This window comes from Pecten maximus, chromosome 2, assembly GCF_902652985.1.
Source record: "Pecten maximus chromosome 2, xPecMax1.1, whole genome shotgun sequence".
NCBI lineage: Eukaryota > Metazoa > Mollusca > Bivalvia > Pectinida > Pectinidae > Pecten > Pecten maximus.
Genome location: NC_047016.1, coordinates 45,104,979 through 45,125,797, shown reverse-complemented (window position 1 = coordinate 45,125,797; position 20,819 = coordinate 45,104,979). Strand labels below are relative to the sequence as shown.

Here is a 20,819-nt window from a genome sequence, read left to right as displayed (position 1 = left end):
GGCGACATTTTCATGTGCTTTTTACGATTAATCGGAATGTAGATCATAATTTGAAATATTATTGATACAAAAAAAAAGCAGGTATACTGACCTTACACCCGACAACTTTGTATTCAGAGACTGCAACAAGTGTGTTTTTCGCCAATTTTCAGTGCATGTTTACCAGGTCGACCAAAGAACTCCCTCACATGTAACACACCGGAAGTTCATCTTCAAAAAATAATCCCCTACTATAACATCAACAATTCGTAAATTATCGAACAAAACATTTAAAATGTAGTGTAGAAATACTCAATATTGACAAAGTAAATATCTTCAATTGTAGTAATAACTTTTTGCTTGTTTATATAGTTTTTAAGTTATCGCGCAGTAATACGTTGTGGTTTAACACAAACAGAAAGTAGAAGCATGTCCGGTGTGAATTTTTGAACATGGATCTTTATTTACAGCGTTCGACGATCCGAAGGAATCATAGTTCAAGACTAGTTTTATGATTGTGGATTACCAGGGTGATTGTTTTTCCATTGTAAGCGAAAAGGATTAGTGTTTTAAGTCAGTTTATTGAACGGCTATTGGATACAAAATGGCGCCCTCCATGAACACATATATCTAATAATGTAGGCAGAGAATTGTCGTATGTTCTGCATAATTATTGAGTTTTTATTCCTGGTATGACCTAGTATTTATTGATATCTTTCAGATAATATACTTTGTGTAAAGTTTGTCGGCTGTGTAATTCTGATCTAAGTTTTATAAAATTTCTAGCTTATCTTTGTACTTTGCAATTACCAAAAGCGATGTATTACATATATTTGAAATGTTTAGTATGTTAATACAGTGTCAATCTAAAGTAAGAAGTAACCAGTATTGATAATTGATGGTCGATTGTATTCCTCCCCACTGAAACATATTACAATAATTGTTTGAACATTGCATTATGTGTAGACCAATTACAAGTGGTGTGATGAACCTTAAAAACACTTTTGAAATCACGGACGTTCATAAATTTTCCAAGAAGAGCTGTGAGGACCAATTTAAATTCAATGTCAAGCTCAAGGCCAAGCTGACGGAGGCCGAGCATGCCACACAGCTCGGGACAGGGTGCGCCGCTGCGAAAATTTCGCAAGGTATGGCCATGTTAGACTACCGTCAGAAGCTAATTAAATTGGCGGACACTTCTGAGGCTGGATGGAAGGCCGTGGACGAGTACATAGCCAACCCTATCGCCTCTGATTCTGAGGACGAAAAGAAGATGGAAAGGGCTACCTCCAAGGCCAACTTAACCACGTTCGCTCGGTCATTTCTGATAATGTTGTAAATGTCACAATGTCATTGTCAGATACTTGGTAAGTCGCATGTCGGCGTTATGGGTGAATGCGTCGAAAGGTCAGTTGATAAGGTCAAATTACCTGTATCTCCAGTAGGTAGGTTGAGAAGCAGGTTGGGGTTTTGGCGTGAGAAAGGCGCGTGTGATGCTGTTTTAGTCATTGTGTCGGACGGTTATAAACTTGCGTTCCGACATATTCCCATAATGGTTGAACTGTCGAACAATAAGTCTGCTAAGGATGATCCCGTATTCGTTGAGAAAGAAATAGAAAGGTTGTTAAATATAGGGTGCGTTTCAGTAGTAGCCACGCCCCCGCACGTGGTCAATCCGCTGACTGTCGCCTATAGTAAAACAGGTAAGCCACGCCTCGTGTTGGACTGTCGACACATCGATCAACACCTGCACTAATTCAAATTTAAATATGAGGACGCCAAGACGGCACGTGACATGTTCACGCAAGGTGAGTTTTTGTTTACATTCGACCTAAAGTCCGCCTACCATCACGTGGAGATATTTCCGGACCACATGACTTACCTGGGTTTTAGCTGGAAGTCTCACGGCGAGACAAAATATTACGTATTTTACGTACTGCCTTTTGTTCTAGCTACGGCCGGCTACGTTTTTAGCAAGGTATTGCGAGAGGTTATTAAGCATGTAAGTTCATTGGGTAACAAGTTAATCATGTACCTCGATGACGGTATTGGAGGTCACGAGGATTTGGAGAGCGCTAACGAGCTTAGCAGGTATTAGGCAAATACGGTTTTTCGATAGCAGACGAAAAATGTCAATGGGGCGCGTCGCAGTTTGTGACGTGGCTCGGTTGCACGTGGTTTATGGCTGATGGTTTGGTCCGAGTGACGGACTCTCGGGTGGAAAGTTTGTATAGAATGTTAGCACACGCAATAACACTCGTGGAACAACGCGGTCGGCTGTTATTGACAGTCAGGTACATAGCGAGCATGGTAGGAAAGATAATTTCCATGCAGAATGTGGTCGGTCCCATAGCTAGATTACGTACACGTGAGATGTACAAGTGTGTGATGTCAAGGTCAGGCTGGAACGCCCAGGTAATGATTTCTGACATTGCTTTGGCTGAAATAAAGTACTGGTTAGTAAATGTACACAGATTGAATGAAATTGGTTCCAAGCTGAAGGAAAGTAGGGTTTGCACTAGTATGGTGTGTACTGATGCGCCTGGCATTGGTTACGGTGGGTTTGTGTCCCCCGATGTTTGTTTGCCTTTTGAGGCTTGTGAGTTTGTTGATGACAAACCGATCATGATTGACGGCATGTGCACGCGCGCACAGGTGGTACGCGCACAGGTGGTACGCGCACGGACAGGTTACGTTACGGTTAACGGTAAGTCTACTGCTAGCATTCCTAGCGTTGCTGATCTGGTTTGCGTTAGTAATGTGGTCGGCACATGGGATGCCAATGAGATGTCACATAGCTCTACATGGAGAGAGTTGGAGGCAGCTAAGCGTGTACTGTATACCGTTTCGGATGCGGTTAAAGGTAAAAACGTCAAGTTGCTTATGGACAATAAAAACGCATGTTCCATTGTGAATGTCGGTAGCAGCAAGGTAGATCTACAGGATATCGCACATGAGTTGCATGGTTTTTGTTCCAATGCAGGTATAAACTTGAGTACTCAATGGGTTCCTCGATCATTTAACAGTACTGCTGATTATCTTAGCAGGTGTACAGATTGTGATGACTGGTGTGTTCAAGGTTGGGTTTTCGAGTTATGTCAGGCGCAGTGGGGGACTTACGAGGTCGACAGGTTCGCTACTGACTACAACGCGAAGTGTTCGCGTTTCAATTCCAGGTGGTGGTGCCTGGGTACGGAAGCTATAGATGCATTTACAGTATCGTGGTCGGGGTCTAACAATTGGTTAGTGCCTCCACCAAGGTTGGTGTGCGACACTGTTCACAAGATGAAGTCGGATTCTTCATGCGGTACTTTGATTGTACCGGAATGGAGGTCTGCACCATTTTGGCCATTGCTTTTGAATTCTCATGAGCATTTGGAAAGTTTTGTTAAGGATTATCGACGTCTCGGACGTAAGGATGTTACCTTTATGGGGAGGGGAAATAACGGTTGTTTTGGGGAGTCGTTTTTGGCATTTGACATGCTTGCATTACGCATTGATTTTAGAACATAAATACCAAGCATTTTTGCTCATTGTATTTACAGGCTTAGGACTAAGTGATACACTCAATGACGTCATGCGGACTTCCGGGATAGAGCTGGGATCTACCATGTTTTACTGTTCTGAGGGGCTTGCTGAGCGGTTAGTGTGTAGCAGAAGCGACAATACTAATAAAAAATACCAAGGAAGTTTTAAGAGGTGGCAGATTTTCCGGGGCATCTTTTTTTGTCGTGTCAGCTGGAGTGTATGCCATAAAATAGGCACATAGCTTGCATGGGTTCCCGGATCCTACCACGAACACTTTGGTCCAAAACCTACTCGAGGCTTCAAAACGTTTAGCCAAAAAGCCGGTGTGTAAGAAGGATCCAGTGACAGTTGATATTTTGATAGCTTTGTGTGACATTTTCCGCGGCTCGGACGATTTACTTGTTATTAGAGACTTGGCTAGGATTTTGGTTTGTTTTTCTGGGTTTTTAAGATTTAGTGAACTAAGCAGTTTACGCTGCGCAGATCTAAGCATTTTTGATAACTATTTTAGGCTGTTTATAAGAAAGAGCAAAACTGATCAATATCACCATGGGAATGAAGTGGTTATCAATGAAGGTCGTACTTCCGCTTGTCCGCTTACTATGATAGTGAGATACGTAGCTGTAGGTAATGTCAATCTAGATTCCGATGATTTTTTATTTAAACAAGTGTACAGATCGGGTAAAACGTGTGCTTTGATAACTAAAGCTAAGCCTTTGAGTTACACCTGCGTCCGCGAGGCTATCTTGAAAAGATTGAAGCTCGTTACGGACGGCAACGTCGGTTTACATTCTTTGCGGTCGGGAGGGGCCACAGCTGCGGCCAACAGCGGAGTCAATGAGAGGTGTTTCAAAAGGCACGGGCGTTGGAAATGCGATTCCAGTAGGGATGGATATCTCAAAGATTCGATCGAAAGCAGGTTGTTTGTAACAAAGAAGTTAGGGCTCTAGGGTTTGTTTTTTTTTGGGGGGGGGGGGGGGGGGGGGGGGGGGGGAGGGGGTCCGTGACCTGGTTAACTTACAGGACGTACGTTTTTGGTGTTTTTTTTTATCAATTCATTGTCCGTATGTGGTGAGCGATACGCCTCGTCGAGGTAATAATTTTATGTTTTCAGATCTTCCTCCTTCTTTGTAATTTTCTACGTCCTATCGGCGAGCTAACGGCAAATTGATATTTGCGTTTTGTGTTTTTCAATTGCTCAGTGGAGTGAGACTCAAATATTCCCGCGGTTCGCAGTAGAAGCGGGAATAATTTGTCTCGTGCGGCACTATTGCATTTACCGCGCGAGCAGTCGTGCAGGTATGGTCACGTGGTTAGAGGCCGGCGATAGCCGCGTAGGGCACTGACGTGTCATTTTCTAGCCGCCCAGCAGGACGCGCGGTACTATTATATTATTAAATTTAGTGTTGTAAAAAAAAAAAATTGTTGCTACAAATTGTTTTCTTTTCACGGATATTTTTGGTGTGTACATGTACCGAAATTTTGCTTATTGATTTATATCGATACAATTTACGATTCTTAAGGGTAATTTATTTTTGCGAGGTTTTTGGCAGTGGTCCGGTCTGTCAGCCGGGAGAGATCGGGCTCGCGGGGTTTAGTCCTAGCCATTGGATACAGGTTTCCGGGTCAAAGGCCCGGTTTTTCCTGGGCGTGCGAGTTGGTTTCAGTGATCGGTTAACCTCGCATTATTGTATGGTGAGCTTTCGCATGAATATTGTGCAGTATAGGTACTGTATAGTACAAGTTCAAATGATAGTATTAATCATCATGATGTTTCATTGTCCATCACGTAGGAGCTTGGGTGCTTGTCATTGATATTTGTTCATTATATGTTATATGATTAAATGCCTACCGCCACTACGTCCTATCGGCGAGGTAACGGCAAATTGATATTTGCGTTTTGTGTTTTTCAATTGCTCAGTGGAGTGAGACACTCGTGTACACCTGTATATGCATTCTGACGCATGTCAGCGCATTTTGTTTAAACAGCCGATCACCGTTACGTGGACACGGTCCGTGCACATCACACTGTGTTTACTTGTTCTGTGACCAGAATGCGTGGACAATTGAAACGTGCTGTTATTGACGAAGTTATGGTAACATAACTATGGCGTCATAGAACAATAAGACAATCAAGATTGTCGTAATACAGTACGGATCGGGCGTGCGAAACACGTATCAAATCAATATTATATCAATTAAATGAATGGTGCTGCTTTTATTGGACGTACGCTTTACATACATGTATCGTTAAACACTTGTAAGTTATCCGTTTTCAATACACGGCATTCCAGATTGTCGAACCACATTAATTGATCACATTGTACGGTCTATGCTACTGTTCGTACAATCAAAGGGACGTAACACTTGTTGTCTAAGCTGGTGGACAGCCGACTTATATAACATACACATATTGTGTCCGGTCCCTGTGCAATCGGAATCTATCGTATCGAAACTCCATTAGATTATCGACATACATTAATTCAAATTAGTAATTAGCCTCCAAATATTGTGTCCGGCCCCTGTGCATTCGGAATCTATCGTTTCAAATTTCATTTAATTAACGACGCACAGTCAGCAAAAGTTAGTAATTAACCTACGAATATTGTGTCCGGCCCCTGTGAAGTGGGAATCTATCGTATCAAACTTCTTTAGATTATCTACATACATTTTTATAAAAATAGTAAATTACTAATCTAGTGACATTTTATTTTCAAATGTCTAACCGTCAAGTTCTTTTTTAATTATACGTAATACCGTGTTTTGAAATGTATTTCAATTACAATGTAATAGTAAATTTCGTTTTAATTAAATAGAGATATGTTTGTGCCGATTAGGCTTTGTATATCATGTAGTGTAGCACGATAGATAAATAACAACAAAAACACAGTTCATCTTTGTCTTCTGATCCAGAAACAACAGCCACGATTTCGCCATACAGATCCTTCCGTAGCCCGGATATGTCTTCAGCTTTTTGGTGGGCATAGTCGTAGTACATGTTCCGTAGGCCTTCGACAACCGACATTCGGAGTCTGTAGCCGTAGCGGAAGGTTCGTAGTCCGCCTCGCTTGGCTCTGAGGTAACGGGACTGCTAATCGTCTAGCTTGTAATTCAGTTGTACGATCTATTCACAGCCGTACAGAATCGACGCTCACTGTCCAGCAGGCCGAAGCGTTGGTCGAGTCGGGAGTCCCGTGATATATGGTCTTCTTTATTTTCTCAAGTGAAATGCTGGTAGCAGAATGTCCATCGGTCATATAAACCCGGTTAAATCGTTGTTTCATAAACGATTCCAGATATCTATATTGAAATGGCAGAATTGTGGCTTAAAATATAGCTTAGTGACAGAAACTGAGACTTATAATGATTTGCATCAAATAAGTGATGTATATGAAGTTAGCATATGTGTCACCTAGTATCCAACATTATGAACCATGCTGACAACCATGGCATCCTGTATCGACTCCACCACGGTTTCCCCAAATTAAGATCATGCGAGAGTCAGCTTTTAGATTTCCTAGAAGATGTATCACAGACTGTAGATGATGGAAAGCAGAGCGATATGTCCTTATCATGGACTTCTCTTAGGAGTTTGACAGAGTGAATCATTCTCTACTCTGTCACGAGCTAAGATACTATGGACTTCTCTTAGGAATTTGACAGAGTGAATCATTCTCTACTCTGTCACGAGCTAAGATACTATGGACTTCTCTTAGGAGTTTGACAGAGTGAATCATCCTCTACTCTGTCACAAGCTAAGATACTATGGACTTCTCTTAGGAGTTTGACAGAGTGAATCATCCTCTACTCTGTCACAAGCTAAGATACTATGGACTTCTCTTAGGAGTTTGACAGAGTGAATCATTCTCTACTCTGTCACGAACTAAGATACTATGGAGTAAATGGTAAAGTCAACACCCGGATAGAAAGTTTACTATCAGACAAAGAACAATGTGTACTTGTGAGTAACCAAACAAATAAACCCGTCAAAGTAACGTCATGGGTAACTCAAGGATCTGTCATCGGCCCATGTCTTTTCCTCCTCTATATAAACATCCCCAAAACATCAACTCTACTGTTCGGCTTTTTGCTGACGATGCCTTCGTGTATCTGACAGTGAGTTCTAAGTCAGATGCTGAGAGCCTACAGAAAGACCTAGACAAGTTGTCACTCTGGGAAAGTCGTTGGAATATGTCATTCCATCCCGATAAATGTTCCATCCTATCCATTTCTAACAATAAAAAAACCCAGTGCAGCTCTCTCACCAGTTACACGGAAAAGAACTCAATCATGTAACAGAAGCGAAATACTTCAGAGTAACTCTCCTGTCAAATCTCAACTGGGAAGCTTATGTTTAGCCCTGGGCTTTTAAAGAAGAAACATCAAAATAGGTTCGAAAAAAATCAAAATGCACGCAAACTTTTCCTGAGTAAGACCAACCTTTTTTATTTTATCAATTTTTAACCAGCGTTTTAGCTCCCTTCTTTGCCAATTATAAGCAATTTGTTGAAGCTGGGCAATATCCTATAGATATAGCCATCTTAGAACTGTCAAAGGAGATAAAGTCATAGTTCCACATGGATATCGTGTTCATAATCAATAGACTTTTGCAATGACGCCACAATTACTATCATCGTAACGTCAAAATAATCACACAAAGTGTGTCACGCTTGGTTGAAACAGAAACAAATATCACATCAGTAAAGAACGGGAAAACATCCCCATGAGTGCGAGAAAAATAACAATCCAACCATTACATTGATATTACCTATTAATACATTCTGCTACATATATTGCCGTGAAAGCACAAAAAATAGAATTATATAGCATATACATTCATTGTGTGATAAACAGATACCCCTGTAAGCTCACTTAACACATTTACATTCAGAGTGTCGAAACCCGATTGCTCTCCTTAACCGTAACCCAGTGCCCCTCGCAGATTCTTCTGGATAAAAATAATATTTTACAGCTTAAAAGCGACAGTAACATAAAAAATACTTGAATAATATCGCACAACTCTTAATTACTTCCTAAGATGTGGAAATCCTATTCTACAAATAGGAAACACAGGTATATTTGAAGAAAATACTCGCATGCATTACGAATTCAGCATAGGTATTGACACTGTCACACGAGTGTTTGCACATTCAGTAGGAATTGCACTAACTATTTTAGACAGTTAAGTCATCGACACATTCCCTCGACCCATGCACATCATTTGAAGTAAAATAGATACGTTTAGAAAAAGATATAAGTAATTTTGCTTCCCTTGTTGGTCACTCTGTCGCTTTGGTGCCGACACCACATATCCCACAATATCACATCCCCAATTATGCGGGTGTATATGGTGTTAATGTACCATGAAAAGTTAAAAGGATTGAGTTGAGCTCTTGAAGAAATACGTTAATGAAGTGACTTAGCGAAAGAAACTTTATCATGACTGTATATCGGCAAAACTACACCAAACTACGAGTGACAGGACAAAAGATTACATATACATGTATTGACCAGTCTTTATACTTAATTGATGAGCGACAGAGCGAAGTTATAATGATTATATGATGTTGACAAATATTGACCAAACTTTGCACCAAAAATGGCAACTCGGTTAATTCGAAAACTCGGATAACTCGAAGTTTTCTCGTTGTCCTGTCGAGTTCGAGTTAACGAAGTTCCACTGTAGTTCATTAGGATTCGATAAAGAAATGAATAGATGATTGAATTTAGATAACAAGATAGACTTAATGTTATTCTCCCAATGGGTGTAAGTATTCTTCTACTTCATGTCTTTATCAGTGCTTTAAATTTTAATTGTTTTTCTACCAAAATTTAGTTTGGGAATTACATGGAGGTTCACATTGAATTCAATTCCAAACGATGCAAGTTTAGTTCTTGCTTATTGTATTTGACTCGGGTAGAAAGGTATCATCAGTCTTACTTTTACTCCCTATCCAAACAACCTGTGTTTTATCAACATTAAGTTCTAACCCAGAAATTCTTGGAAATGTGTCCAACTCAGTATTGGATTCCTTTAAAGGATCCTTTAAATTCCTTTAGTATCATCAGGATACTGAGAAATTAGGATGGGGAATTACCTACATCTATGACCTTAATATTCTTGTTTTTTCTTAACCCGATTTCAAGAATTTCAACGCAAAGAATAAAATATATATGGGACAATCGGGTCGCCTTGACGACAGTCTTAAGAAGAAAAGAAATTCAAAGTCTAGATCCGGATTCATGACCTTTTGGTTTGTTTTTTTTAACGTCCTATTAACACCCATGGGTTCATGACCAGATTGAAATCCCCACATATGATGTATTTATTATTGCCAAAGTCTTCTAAAGTATTTGTTATATTATCATAAAAAGGTGTGTCAATGTTTGGCCCATATAGTGTTAAGTCAGATTGGTCCAATACAATAACAAGAGGGGGATCCAGACAGATCATTTCTCTCTTTATTAACCTGATTTTCAATAATTGCTGTTAAGCAGAAATGCATTCCCATAGCCACCCTTGAATTAGATTTAAATGAAATAAAATAACAGTCAAAGCCCCATTCAAAACATTATACAGACTACAAGAATCACACCCTGTAACATGTAACGCAAATAAACGAACAGACACATTCACAACACAACATGGGCACATTCAAACAGATATTTAAACACAATTATAATATTCAATATATAGTATGATAATCAAACTAGCCCCCCCCCCCCCCCCCCCCCCCCCCCCCCCCACCCCACCCCCACCCCCCACCCCTCCCTCCCCCTTTTTTTCTTTTTTTTTTCTGGTCAGTGATTCAGTGATGCCCATTTGATTTTTGTCTGTCCTGTATCGTCCTCACTGTTCAGTCAGTCTATATTGTCCCGTACACAGGATGGATCCCTTGAGATCTTTGTATTGTACTTGTATCAGAGCATGTACAGATTCTACAAAATCAACTAACGGCTTTGACTTCCAATCTACTAAATACTTCAAAATATCGTTAATTAACTCACAGTTATCGTTTATCCATTGTTTTGCTATGCTGCCCAATCTTTGTGAATCTTTTACTTTTTCTTTTCACAGAGGCTTTAGTCTGTTTTCAAAGTAATTACCGAACTCAGGAGAGACCGATTGGCGCATAGTCTGGAGTTCGTCACTCCTTTCGTCAAACGTGAGCGAGTCGTCAGCGTCCGTCACACCATCGATCGTGTCCGAAAATGTCGTTTAGCTGTCGGCTACGGTCACTTTTATTTATTCTTAAGTTTGTTGTTTTGTCCAAAGTATTCTGACGTAAATGCCAGGTACACATGAGATGAGTCTGTGAATGTGTTGGTTATAGCTTTTTTCATGGTCTGTTCGTTGTCTGTCCAAATCACCAACTTACTATGGTCAGTACCTGTCAATTCGTGGATGAACATAGGTCCGAAAAAGAGCGGTGACTCACTCGTGTTTGGTTTTCTAAAATGCTTTAAGCAAGAAGCAGTGACATGTATGTCACCCATGTCCAATGTCTTCTCAAAACCCGATATAGTTTGACCTGAACAGCACAAATTCTTAATATCTGTCAGTTGTTCGTCCGTATATAGTATGACTACTGGGGTCTTACAATGGTCATCAGTACCTGCCGTACCATAGGATGTCCTTCACGAACCATGTCCTGCAAGTATACAAAGTGGTCAGCTTTGTTTTGTCGGTTTGTGAACTCTCCGTTAGTCTTTCTCTCTTTCACTTTGTCATTCCGTTTCTTGTACCTAACCTGCCCAGGTTAAGTTGCTCCCGTCGCGTCGTCATATTTGAGGTTCAGTTTTCGGTAAACTTCCAGCGGTTTCATGGTCTTGCCTAACTCACCCATTTCTGTCATGACTTGGTCGTCAGTCCTAACAAATCCGTCCGTCTGCTGTGAGTTGCCATGCGGCAATGATATCGGAAGCTTTCACAAGTATTCTACTACAGCACATCCGGATTGTCCTAATGAACCTACCCATGTCACCTTTTCTTATCTGTCTTGTCTGCATTCAGTGCGGAATAACATCTTTGTAACACTACAATCAACTCTTCAGGAGGGCTGGGTTCTATGGGTATGTATAGTCACTCTGTTCAACACCTTCTCTGTGCAATAAACCCCCTTTCTAACAAAGATCTTTTTGAGTGACCCTGACTGTGTCTTTATATATGTTGTCTTTAGAGAAGCTCCACTCTTGGTATTCCACACCCCACAGTAGTCTGTAAAACTACTCTTAACATTTTTGTCTCTGTTCAGTTTATTTGCCCTGTTGTTAATAACGAAATATTTGTTTTCTTTAACACCTTTTGGTATCTTGTCTAATGGACAGTCACTCTGTAATAGTAATAATCAAACTACATCGGTATCTAGAAATACGTCGTCGAAGTCGCCGCAGTTTGTTTCAGTCTCGGTGACAGCGTCAGTAACGTTTTCAGACTTTATGTCAGTGTGAGAATTTCGTCAGAGATGTCATGTTTGTCCATGTCGGCCATTGAGTCATTGTCACTGTCATAGTCAGAACTTCATACGTCATATCTGTTCTCAGAAACATAGCTCGTTTGTGTAGTTGTTGGTGAATTGGTTTTTGTATGGTGTTGTACATGTATATCACGTTTGCATGTAGGAGTTGAAGCGTTTTCAAAATGAGAAAAATCCCTAACCATGGTATCTTGAGCTTTGCATGTACGTGAACTTCGTATCAGAGCGACAAAATGTCTTGGCATCCATATTCTACCCTGTCTTGGAGGATTCAGGCTTGTCCACAGAATCTTGATAGGATTAACACTTTGATATTCTGTTTGTGCTAATGTAGTGATCAGTCTTTACCTCCATTCACCCAGGGGTAGACAGACTTGATGGGTACCCTGATTACGTATGCTAGTGCTGCCATCGTCTATATACATTTGTACTAGAAGAACCATTCCCTATACCAGCACAGTTGAGACGTTGAGACATGATTCGTCGTAATCCGGCGAAAGAAGACTAAAACGTGAACGTTATTTGTGGCGTAGAATTCGGTGTCTTAATGAGCGATTATTTGCAGACAAGTTCTGTATCTCAACTCTATTGAAATATCCTCGTTTGCTACCAGAACCAATGACACCGAATTGAACAGACGGTCGCCATCAGCAGGTTGGAAGGAAGGCTCGCTGGTAAAATTTTACACCAATCTGTTTGCAACTCGGTCGACTAGATATGTCTTACTCGTATTTGGTGTTGGGGATAATTGATGAAATGAGACAAAATATTTCCCTAGAGGGAACATCTTTTAGCTTTGAAAAAATTGTTTTCGGCAGCCTACATCCTTAAAAGAGGAGCGTGACTTACGGATTGATCTAACCTTATCATTCGTATATAACATGTTACATTGTAATAATTTTCTGTCTTAACGGGACGTGTATATAACATGTTACATTGTAATAATTTTCTGTCTTAACGGGACGTGTATATATAACATGTTACATTGTAATAATTTTCTGTCTTAACGGGACGTGTATATAACATGTAGCATTTGACTAATTTTCTGTCTTAACGGGACGTGTATATATAACATGTTACATTGTAATAATTTTCTGTCTTAACGGGACGTGTATATATAACATGTTACATTGTAATAATTTTCTGTCTTAACGGGACGTGTATATATAACATGTTACATTGTAATAATTTTCTGTCTTAACGGGACGTGTATATATAACATGTTACATTGTAATAATTTTCTGTCTTAACGGGACGTGTATATATAACATGTTACATTGTAATAATTTTCTGTCCTAACGGGACGTGTATATAACATGTTACATTGTAATAATTTTCTGTCCTAACGGGACGTGTATATATAACATGTTACATTGTAATAATTTTCTGTCCTAACGGGACGTGTATATATAACATGTAGCATTTGAATAATTTTCTGTCTTAACGGGACGTGTATATATAACATGTAGCATTTGAATAATTTTCTGTCTTAACGACACGTATATATATAACATGTAACATTTTGATAATTTTCTGTCTTAACGGGACGTATACAACATTTTTTTTTTTTAAATGTTCTGTCTTAACGGGACGTATATGATATTATCATTTGAATCGGAAAGTGACATCACTTTGTACTATAGAATAATAGTCTTAATATGCTATAAACACTACCAGACATTTGATAAACATTTCCAATGTTCTGACTTAATTTCTCTATTCATAATTTCAAATAGAGTTGGTATATAATTGACATTGTATGTTTATACATGTATATTGTTTCAGATCATTGGTCATGTTTGTCAGCATTTTATTACATTTTGAGCTGAATTTCTAAACATCAAAATAAAAAGTCCACATTTAACGGAAACACTATATATTCACGGAGGTCTACCTGAAAGTGTAACAGAACTGGAACAGTCTTGGACTCTAGAAAATATTGAATATTCTAAAATGGTTTAGATATAGCCGTTAATGGTGTTTGTGTATTGAAGTCTGACAATCGTGACTGATTGGGGACGATCAATACGCACTGTTTTATGGCGGTGTGGAGCAGACGACACCATCAGTTACCTGGTGAAACATCGATATATGTTGGAGGGAAATGGTCTCGGCCATGTTCTATGGTTTGGATTTGCTCAAGACCAGTTCATGGTTGTTTGTTTTGAATAATTTCTCTGACACTTTTCAGGACTGTCCCATGTCGCTTTTCTTCTATAAGTGACACTCGTGTTGTTTTGTACTGGATCGACTTTTATGCAATTTATGTATAAAACTAAACGATTTCAAATGTCCTTAATCTGTTTATCGTGCTTAATGAGATACATGTATTTGATGTGGCCATTTTGATATTTTAAACTTTATTATGTACATTAAGGTCCCGACCTCCTACAGTACATGCACGGGAATAGCTAAACAAAACAGGATTTTTGTATTGCTACCACAGGGGGCTGTGCCATGTTCTATACCTCCCGGCGGTATGTCTCTACCACAGGGGTATGTGTCATGTTCTATACCTCCCGGCGATATGTCTCTACCACAGGGGGCTGTGCCATGTTCTATACCTCCCGGCGGTATGTCTCTACCACAGGGGTCTGTGTCATGTTCTATACCTCCCGGCGGTATGTCTCTACCACAGGGGGCTGTGCCATGTTCTATACCTCCCGGCGGTATGTCTCTACCACAGGGGTATGTGTCATGTTCTATACCTCCCGGCGGTATGTCTCTACCACAGGGGTATGTGTCATGTTCTTTACCTCCCGGCGGTATGTCTCTACCACAGGGGTATGTGTCATGTTCTATGCCTCCCGGCGGTATATCGCTGCCACAGGGGGTTGTGTTATGTTCTATACCTCCCGACGGTATGTCGCTACCACAGGGGGCTGTATCATGTTCAATGCATCCAGACAGTATGTCTACACAGGGGCTGTGTCAAGTTCCATTCCTCCCGCCGATATGTCGCTACCACAGGGGACTAAGTCATGTTCCATGCCTCCAGACGATATGTCGCTATCACAGGGGACTGTGTCATGTTCCATGCCTCCCGACGGTATGTCACTACCACAGGGGTCTGTGTCATGTTCTATACCTCCCGGCGGTATGTCTCTACCACAGGGGTCTGTGTCATGTTCCATGCCTCCCGGCGGTATGTCTCTACCACAGGGGTCTGTGTCATGCTCTATACCTCCCGACGGTATGTCGCTACCACAGGGGACTAAGTCATGTTCCATGCCTCCAGACGATATGTCGCTACCACAGGGGACTGTGTCATGTTCCATGCCTCCCGACGGTATGTCACTACCACAGGGGACTGTGTCATGTTCTATACCTCCCGGCGGTATATCGCTACCACAGGGGTCTGTGTCATGTTCTATACCTCCCGGCGGTATGTCTCTACCACAGGGGTCTGTGTCATGCTCTATACCTCCCGGCGGTATGTCTCTACCACAGGGGTATGTGTCATGTTCTATACCTCCCGGCGATATGTCGCTACCACAGGGGTCTGTGTCATGTTCTGTACCTCCCGGCGGTATGTCACTACCACAGGGGTCTGTGTCATGTTCTATACCTCCCGACGGTATGTCGCTACCACAGGGGGCTGTGTCATGTTCCAAGCCTCTAGACAGTATATGAATATCTATGCAGGAAAAACTAGACATGTGTCAAAGATTTGTTGGTATTTATACTCAATTAAAATATTATAGCAGAGTACCCTTCCGACAACGGCCAGTGCCAGTAGCATTAGAGGGTGAAGGTAGCCTACCGCTGACTGTCAAATCTTTGATGTTTTTTTTTTTTTTTTTTTTCGTTGGTCTGCGATAAACTAGTATTGGTGGTTCCGGGAAATATCCTTGAGTTTATTGGACGATAGCATGATGTACCAGTGCTTTTGGAAGATTATAGACAATGCTGGAATGCCGGGATGAAATGACACTACACAGGACACTCTTCCAGTTTTCGGTCTGGCTTTGTATTCCAGTGTACTCGTCCTAGCCCTATCGATCTCACGACCAATCAGGACTGTTTAATATCCGCTACTGAGACGATGGGATTTTAGCTCTGAGCAACGACGTCTGACGTCATCGTCGTCGGAGATGATACGCTCGATTCTCAAAACTTGAGAATATGGAATGTTCCTTGTAGTATGAGGTGGGTGACAACTGAACACATGTACACAGAGACAACGAAAAGAACAAAATATACATAAACCAAAACAGCAGACTGGATATAGGGATCACAGAACCAAATCAAAAATAGATTGTGGGTTTTCCCCATTTGGGTAGAAGATTTAATAGGAATGCATCGGGGCCTACTGATTGGATATTTAGGTTGTAAGTTTCCAAATTTTTATGTGTGTGCTGGGCAATACATGTAGATGTAAAATATTTAGAAAAAAGTTATTTTTTTCCTAGCTTGTTTTTGTCAGGGGGAGTTAATTAAGTGTGTATTTTGTTGTAAATTTAGATGAGTTTTTGGTGCTGAATTCATTACAAGATGGTAGCCCCCATATAAAAAAGTTCAAATCGGTAGAATTTTTAATCATTCTATTTACAGGTTTCCGAGATGACATTCTTCAACATTAAAAAAAAAAAATAGCTAGTGGACCAGAGTTGAAAACTCCATTTAAGCAGGACAGTGGTAAACGTTAACATTATCGTCTATGGGAAATCATTTGGTTCCGTGGTTCCTATACCGGATCACAGTATAGGGAGACTAGATTATGATACGTATTACTTCGTGTGATAGATAGGGTCTAGTAAGTAATAACGACAGTATGGTTCAATACAGAAACTGGATCCTAACAAACAAATGTTCGCTGGATGCGTATTACTTGAACTAGATAATCGGTCGTGAAATAATAACGACAGTACAGTAAATTGTCGAATTTTCGAGGAAATCTGCCCCTTTATCAAGACACAAGTAGTTACAAACGATCACATAGACATAGAACATGGAACAATTACACATGTTTAGTAGGTAAACAACGAACAATATCGTTATGTTTGTATAAATATATAAAGGATATTGAATGGTTTCCCATTTAATATAACAGATATTTCACGAGCATCACAGAATAGCGATATTTTCACGAGCGCGAAGCACGATGAAAAAATATAAGTTTTATTAGTTTGATAAATTTCTACATTTCACTGGCGAAAATGCAATAAATTGGTATAGTTTGACGATTCTATTGATTTTAAAGATAAAAAAGTAGTACTCTTTTTAATTCATTTTTAAACCAGAATAAAGACACACTATACTTTTGTGCTTATACTTAAAAACCGGAGATGTTAAAACCAGGCCCCGTGTTTTAAAGCGACCCGCCTCTTTCTCACAGACGTATGTCTTCCATTAATGATTCCCGTACAGGTTAAATCAGCTACTCAAATCTTATCATATGATTCATCTATACAAAGTAACACTTTTACACTGAGATCTCAGTAATCAAGAAATATATTCCTGGAATAACGAGTTTTCTTAATGTCAAATTGCCGATAGAATATTTCTCCAAATTCTGCGAGTCTAGATTAATGAGATTCCGGATGAGCGATAGTTATGGATTATTGGATTATCTTAACGATTCCGGATGAGAGATGGTTACGGATTATTGGATTATCTTAACGAGTCCGGATGAGAGATGGTTACGGATTATTGGATTATCTTAACGAGTCCGGATGAGAGATTTTTACGGATTATTGGATTATCTTAACGATTCCGGATGAGAGATGGTTACGGATTTTTGGATTATCTTAACGATTCCGAATGAGAGATGGTTACGGATTATTGGATTATCTTAACGAGTCCGGATGAGAGATATTTACGGATTATTGGATTATCTTAACGATTCCGGATGAGAGATGGTTACGGATTATTGGATTATCTTAACGAGTCCGGATGAGAGATGGTTACGGATTATTGGATTATCTTAACGAGTCCGGATGAGAGATGGTTACGGATTATTGGATTATCTTTAAGATTTCGGATGAGAGGTAGTTACGGATTATTGGATTATCTTTAAGTGTGCATACAACAAATTGTGAACACAGACAAACATCAACAAACACTTTTATTACGTAAACGGCAAATGCATTAACATTATTAGTAGCAATCAGATAGACTTTAATACATAGCCTGCTGAGTCAACATGACACACGACCGTTTGTGGTAAGAAGAGCTGATGTAATGGTTGGAACATGTCTGCGGTAACAACCTCCTATTAATCAGGAAACCTTTGTTTAAGCAATTGATTTGTGGTCGAATACAAATATAAAGACGAAACCAGACATTTTTGAAAGCTAAATTATTTACGAGGGGTAAGCAACATTCGCCTTGCAAATTTTGGTAAAATAATGTCACGCTGTCAAAGGGAGATTCGGGTAGTAATATGCTAAACTATTTCACAACGAAATCGTAGTTTTATTTGTGCCAGAGGTGTTAACGTGGACAGGTTCTCAGATGAAGAATCTCGAATCGACATCAATATGTAAAATACTTTAGGTAAGAGAAGCAGGTATTCACTGATCCAAACAAAAACAATTAACACAAAAGGTTCACACTTATCACATTTTGTTTTGTTTTACGTAAGGACGATCTTCCTGTGCGCGAGATGCATGCATGTAACGTATAGATAAGTGTGTGTGTGGATTTTGGAGGAATCATGGATATATCCTCATGTCAAAACGATACTAAACGATGATAGACCGTCAGTATAAAAACCCTAGTCAATTGTGATTCAATTGGGTTTTGCGCCCATGCCGAGTTTTTGTTAAAAGAAACTTACTCGGAGAAAGCGAGATAGAAATATAATGTAAATTGGAAATTAGCAATACATACTAAAATACACAGGCTTGAGAAACATCAGCAGATACCAAGGTAAAACCGAGACCAATTATTGTAAAGTTAGGCTCTTAAAAAAAGAAAGAACCTTGTTTAAAATCATAAGGCAGCTTAGTACGGAAACGAGGTTTACAACAATCTAACGACCTAAGGACATTACAAAAAGAGGCCAAGATGCGATCTAAAGCTGATGAATCTATGTTTATCGAGTGAGTGGCTCTCCCTGGATCAAGGCAATCGAATGACTGGAAATACATTTTTAGTTTCCATGTAACATTGAAAATAGTTCGATCCTAGAAATTCAACAATTACCAAGAACTAAATATATATTAACACAGGGTAACCTTAGAATGAAAACAAAAACGTTAATTATTGGTATTTCAACGAATATTTTGTGATCCAGTATGTCACTGTTTGAAGACTTTTCGATAATATTTTAGATCAAATCAATCAATCATAGTTTATTTTAGTGTCACATCTTAATACATTACATAATAAAAAAAAGCTGTTTGAGGCACAATAAATTAAAGAACCAATATTAACCTCCAGCCACTTGGTGGCTTATGAGACACTATAGATCATATAAATGTGTTCCAACTTCTAAAAGCAGTATAATAAGGAAGAGTAAAAATGTAATCAGAATGTACTTGGATCCAACGGCGGGAGAAATACGAGAGTGGTTTTAGATATAGAGGCCCTCAGGCGTTATCAGTCCACTATGGAAACAATCGTAGTCATTTTTGAGTAAATATTAATTTGAGATTTGCTACAGCAGCTGAGAAACGTGACGTGTAACAACAATAACAAGTAAAGTGCGGACTTAATCCATTACAAACATACTCGTATTTGTTTCAGTAATGTTGATTTTTCAAAACATGACGTACATTTTATATACAGCATTAGCCAACAAATGCAAAAGCAAACAAAATGTAATTTAAAACAGATAATATGGTATTTTGTCAATTTGAAAGAACAGAATTTGTCTAAATACATTTTGTTCATATCAAATTCCTTTACATTAAATACATTTAGTGTCATACAAATGCATCAAAATAATGTAATCTATAGGCTTGAGATTAACACATATATATACACATGTAGTAGATATTGCTTGCTATGGGACTATATCTCGACTTCGATATAAACGAATTCATGGTTAGATATCTGACTTCGTGTTAACGAAGTTCGATTAATATCGGACATAAAATGCACACGACATACTCATGAATTATCTGTATCATTAATAAACACACAAATACACATTTTACTTAACGCCGATCGCCAATTACAATAATAGAAAATTGCAAATTTTCTTGTGCGTCATAGTACCAACGTTTGGTGAGTACAGTCATGTACTTGAAGCGTAGGCCTTTAGGTTGCTTTAGAAAATACACAAAATACACAGGGAAAGTCAATTATGACGTTATCTCATTGATTGTACCACATGAATATATATCTATCTAACATATTCATCTTCATATTTGTGTTCAATTAAATCTCGTCCAACACTCTCACTCATCTCACCAACACCCATCTCCGTTATACACCTGTAGCGGGACTGGACTGGGTCGATCATCGGTGACCAGGTAGCTCAATTGGTAGAGCATCCGGCTAGTGTTCGAAGGTCCCGGGTTCGAACCCCGGTCTGGCCGCTACATTTTCTCCTCTCCTGTTACACACCAAAAGAGGATACATCCAGATTTCAATGAAAGACGTTTTAACATTTAAAAGTATCTCTTCGTAAGGTAAAAACTTTTTATTTAAAGATACAAGCTTCGTTAACACTAGGAAAATAATTATACTTAATAAAAACTTATTGGACACAATACGTTTTATTTTACTGCAGTAGGTTTTTTAACGTTTAAACTTTTCCTAAACCGTTTTATATAATTTTCTTATGTCTTAATTCACTTAAGTGAAAAAACATTAAATAGAAATAACTTTCTCTTAGAGTGAAACTAATCTACATGTATTTCAGTTTCAATCCATTAATATATT

At 39.3% G+C, this 20,819-nt stretch overlaps 1 protein-coding gene and 1 long non-coding RNA gene across 2 annotated transcripts; both read right to left on the bottom strand.

Moving 5' to 3' along the window:
• Positions 1-14,899: 14,899 nt before the first annotated feature.
• Positions 14,900-15,643, bottom strand: LOC117343385 (small proline-rich protein 3-like). The gene has a single exon (XM_033905730.1). It carries the CDS (start codon positions 15,641-15,643, stop codon positions 14,900-14,902), a length of 744 nt encoding a protein of 247 aa, XP_033761621.1.
• Positions 15,644-18,034: 2,391 nt separating this feature from the next.
• On the bottom strand, positions 18,035-20,805 carry LOC117322227. The gene is made up of 2 exons (XR_004531496.1): positions 20,502-20,805; positions 18,035-20,368 (listed from the first exon to the last, which is right to left on the bottom strand). It is a non-coding gene; the product is annotated as an uncharacterized LOC117322227 (long non-coding RNA).
• Positions 20,806-20,819: the final 14 nt, after the last annotated feature.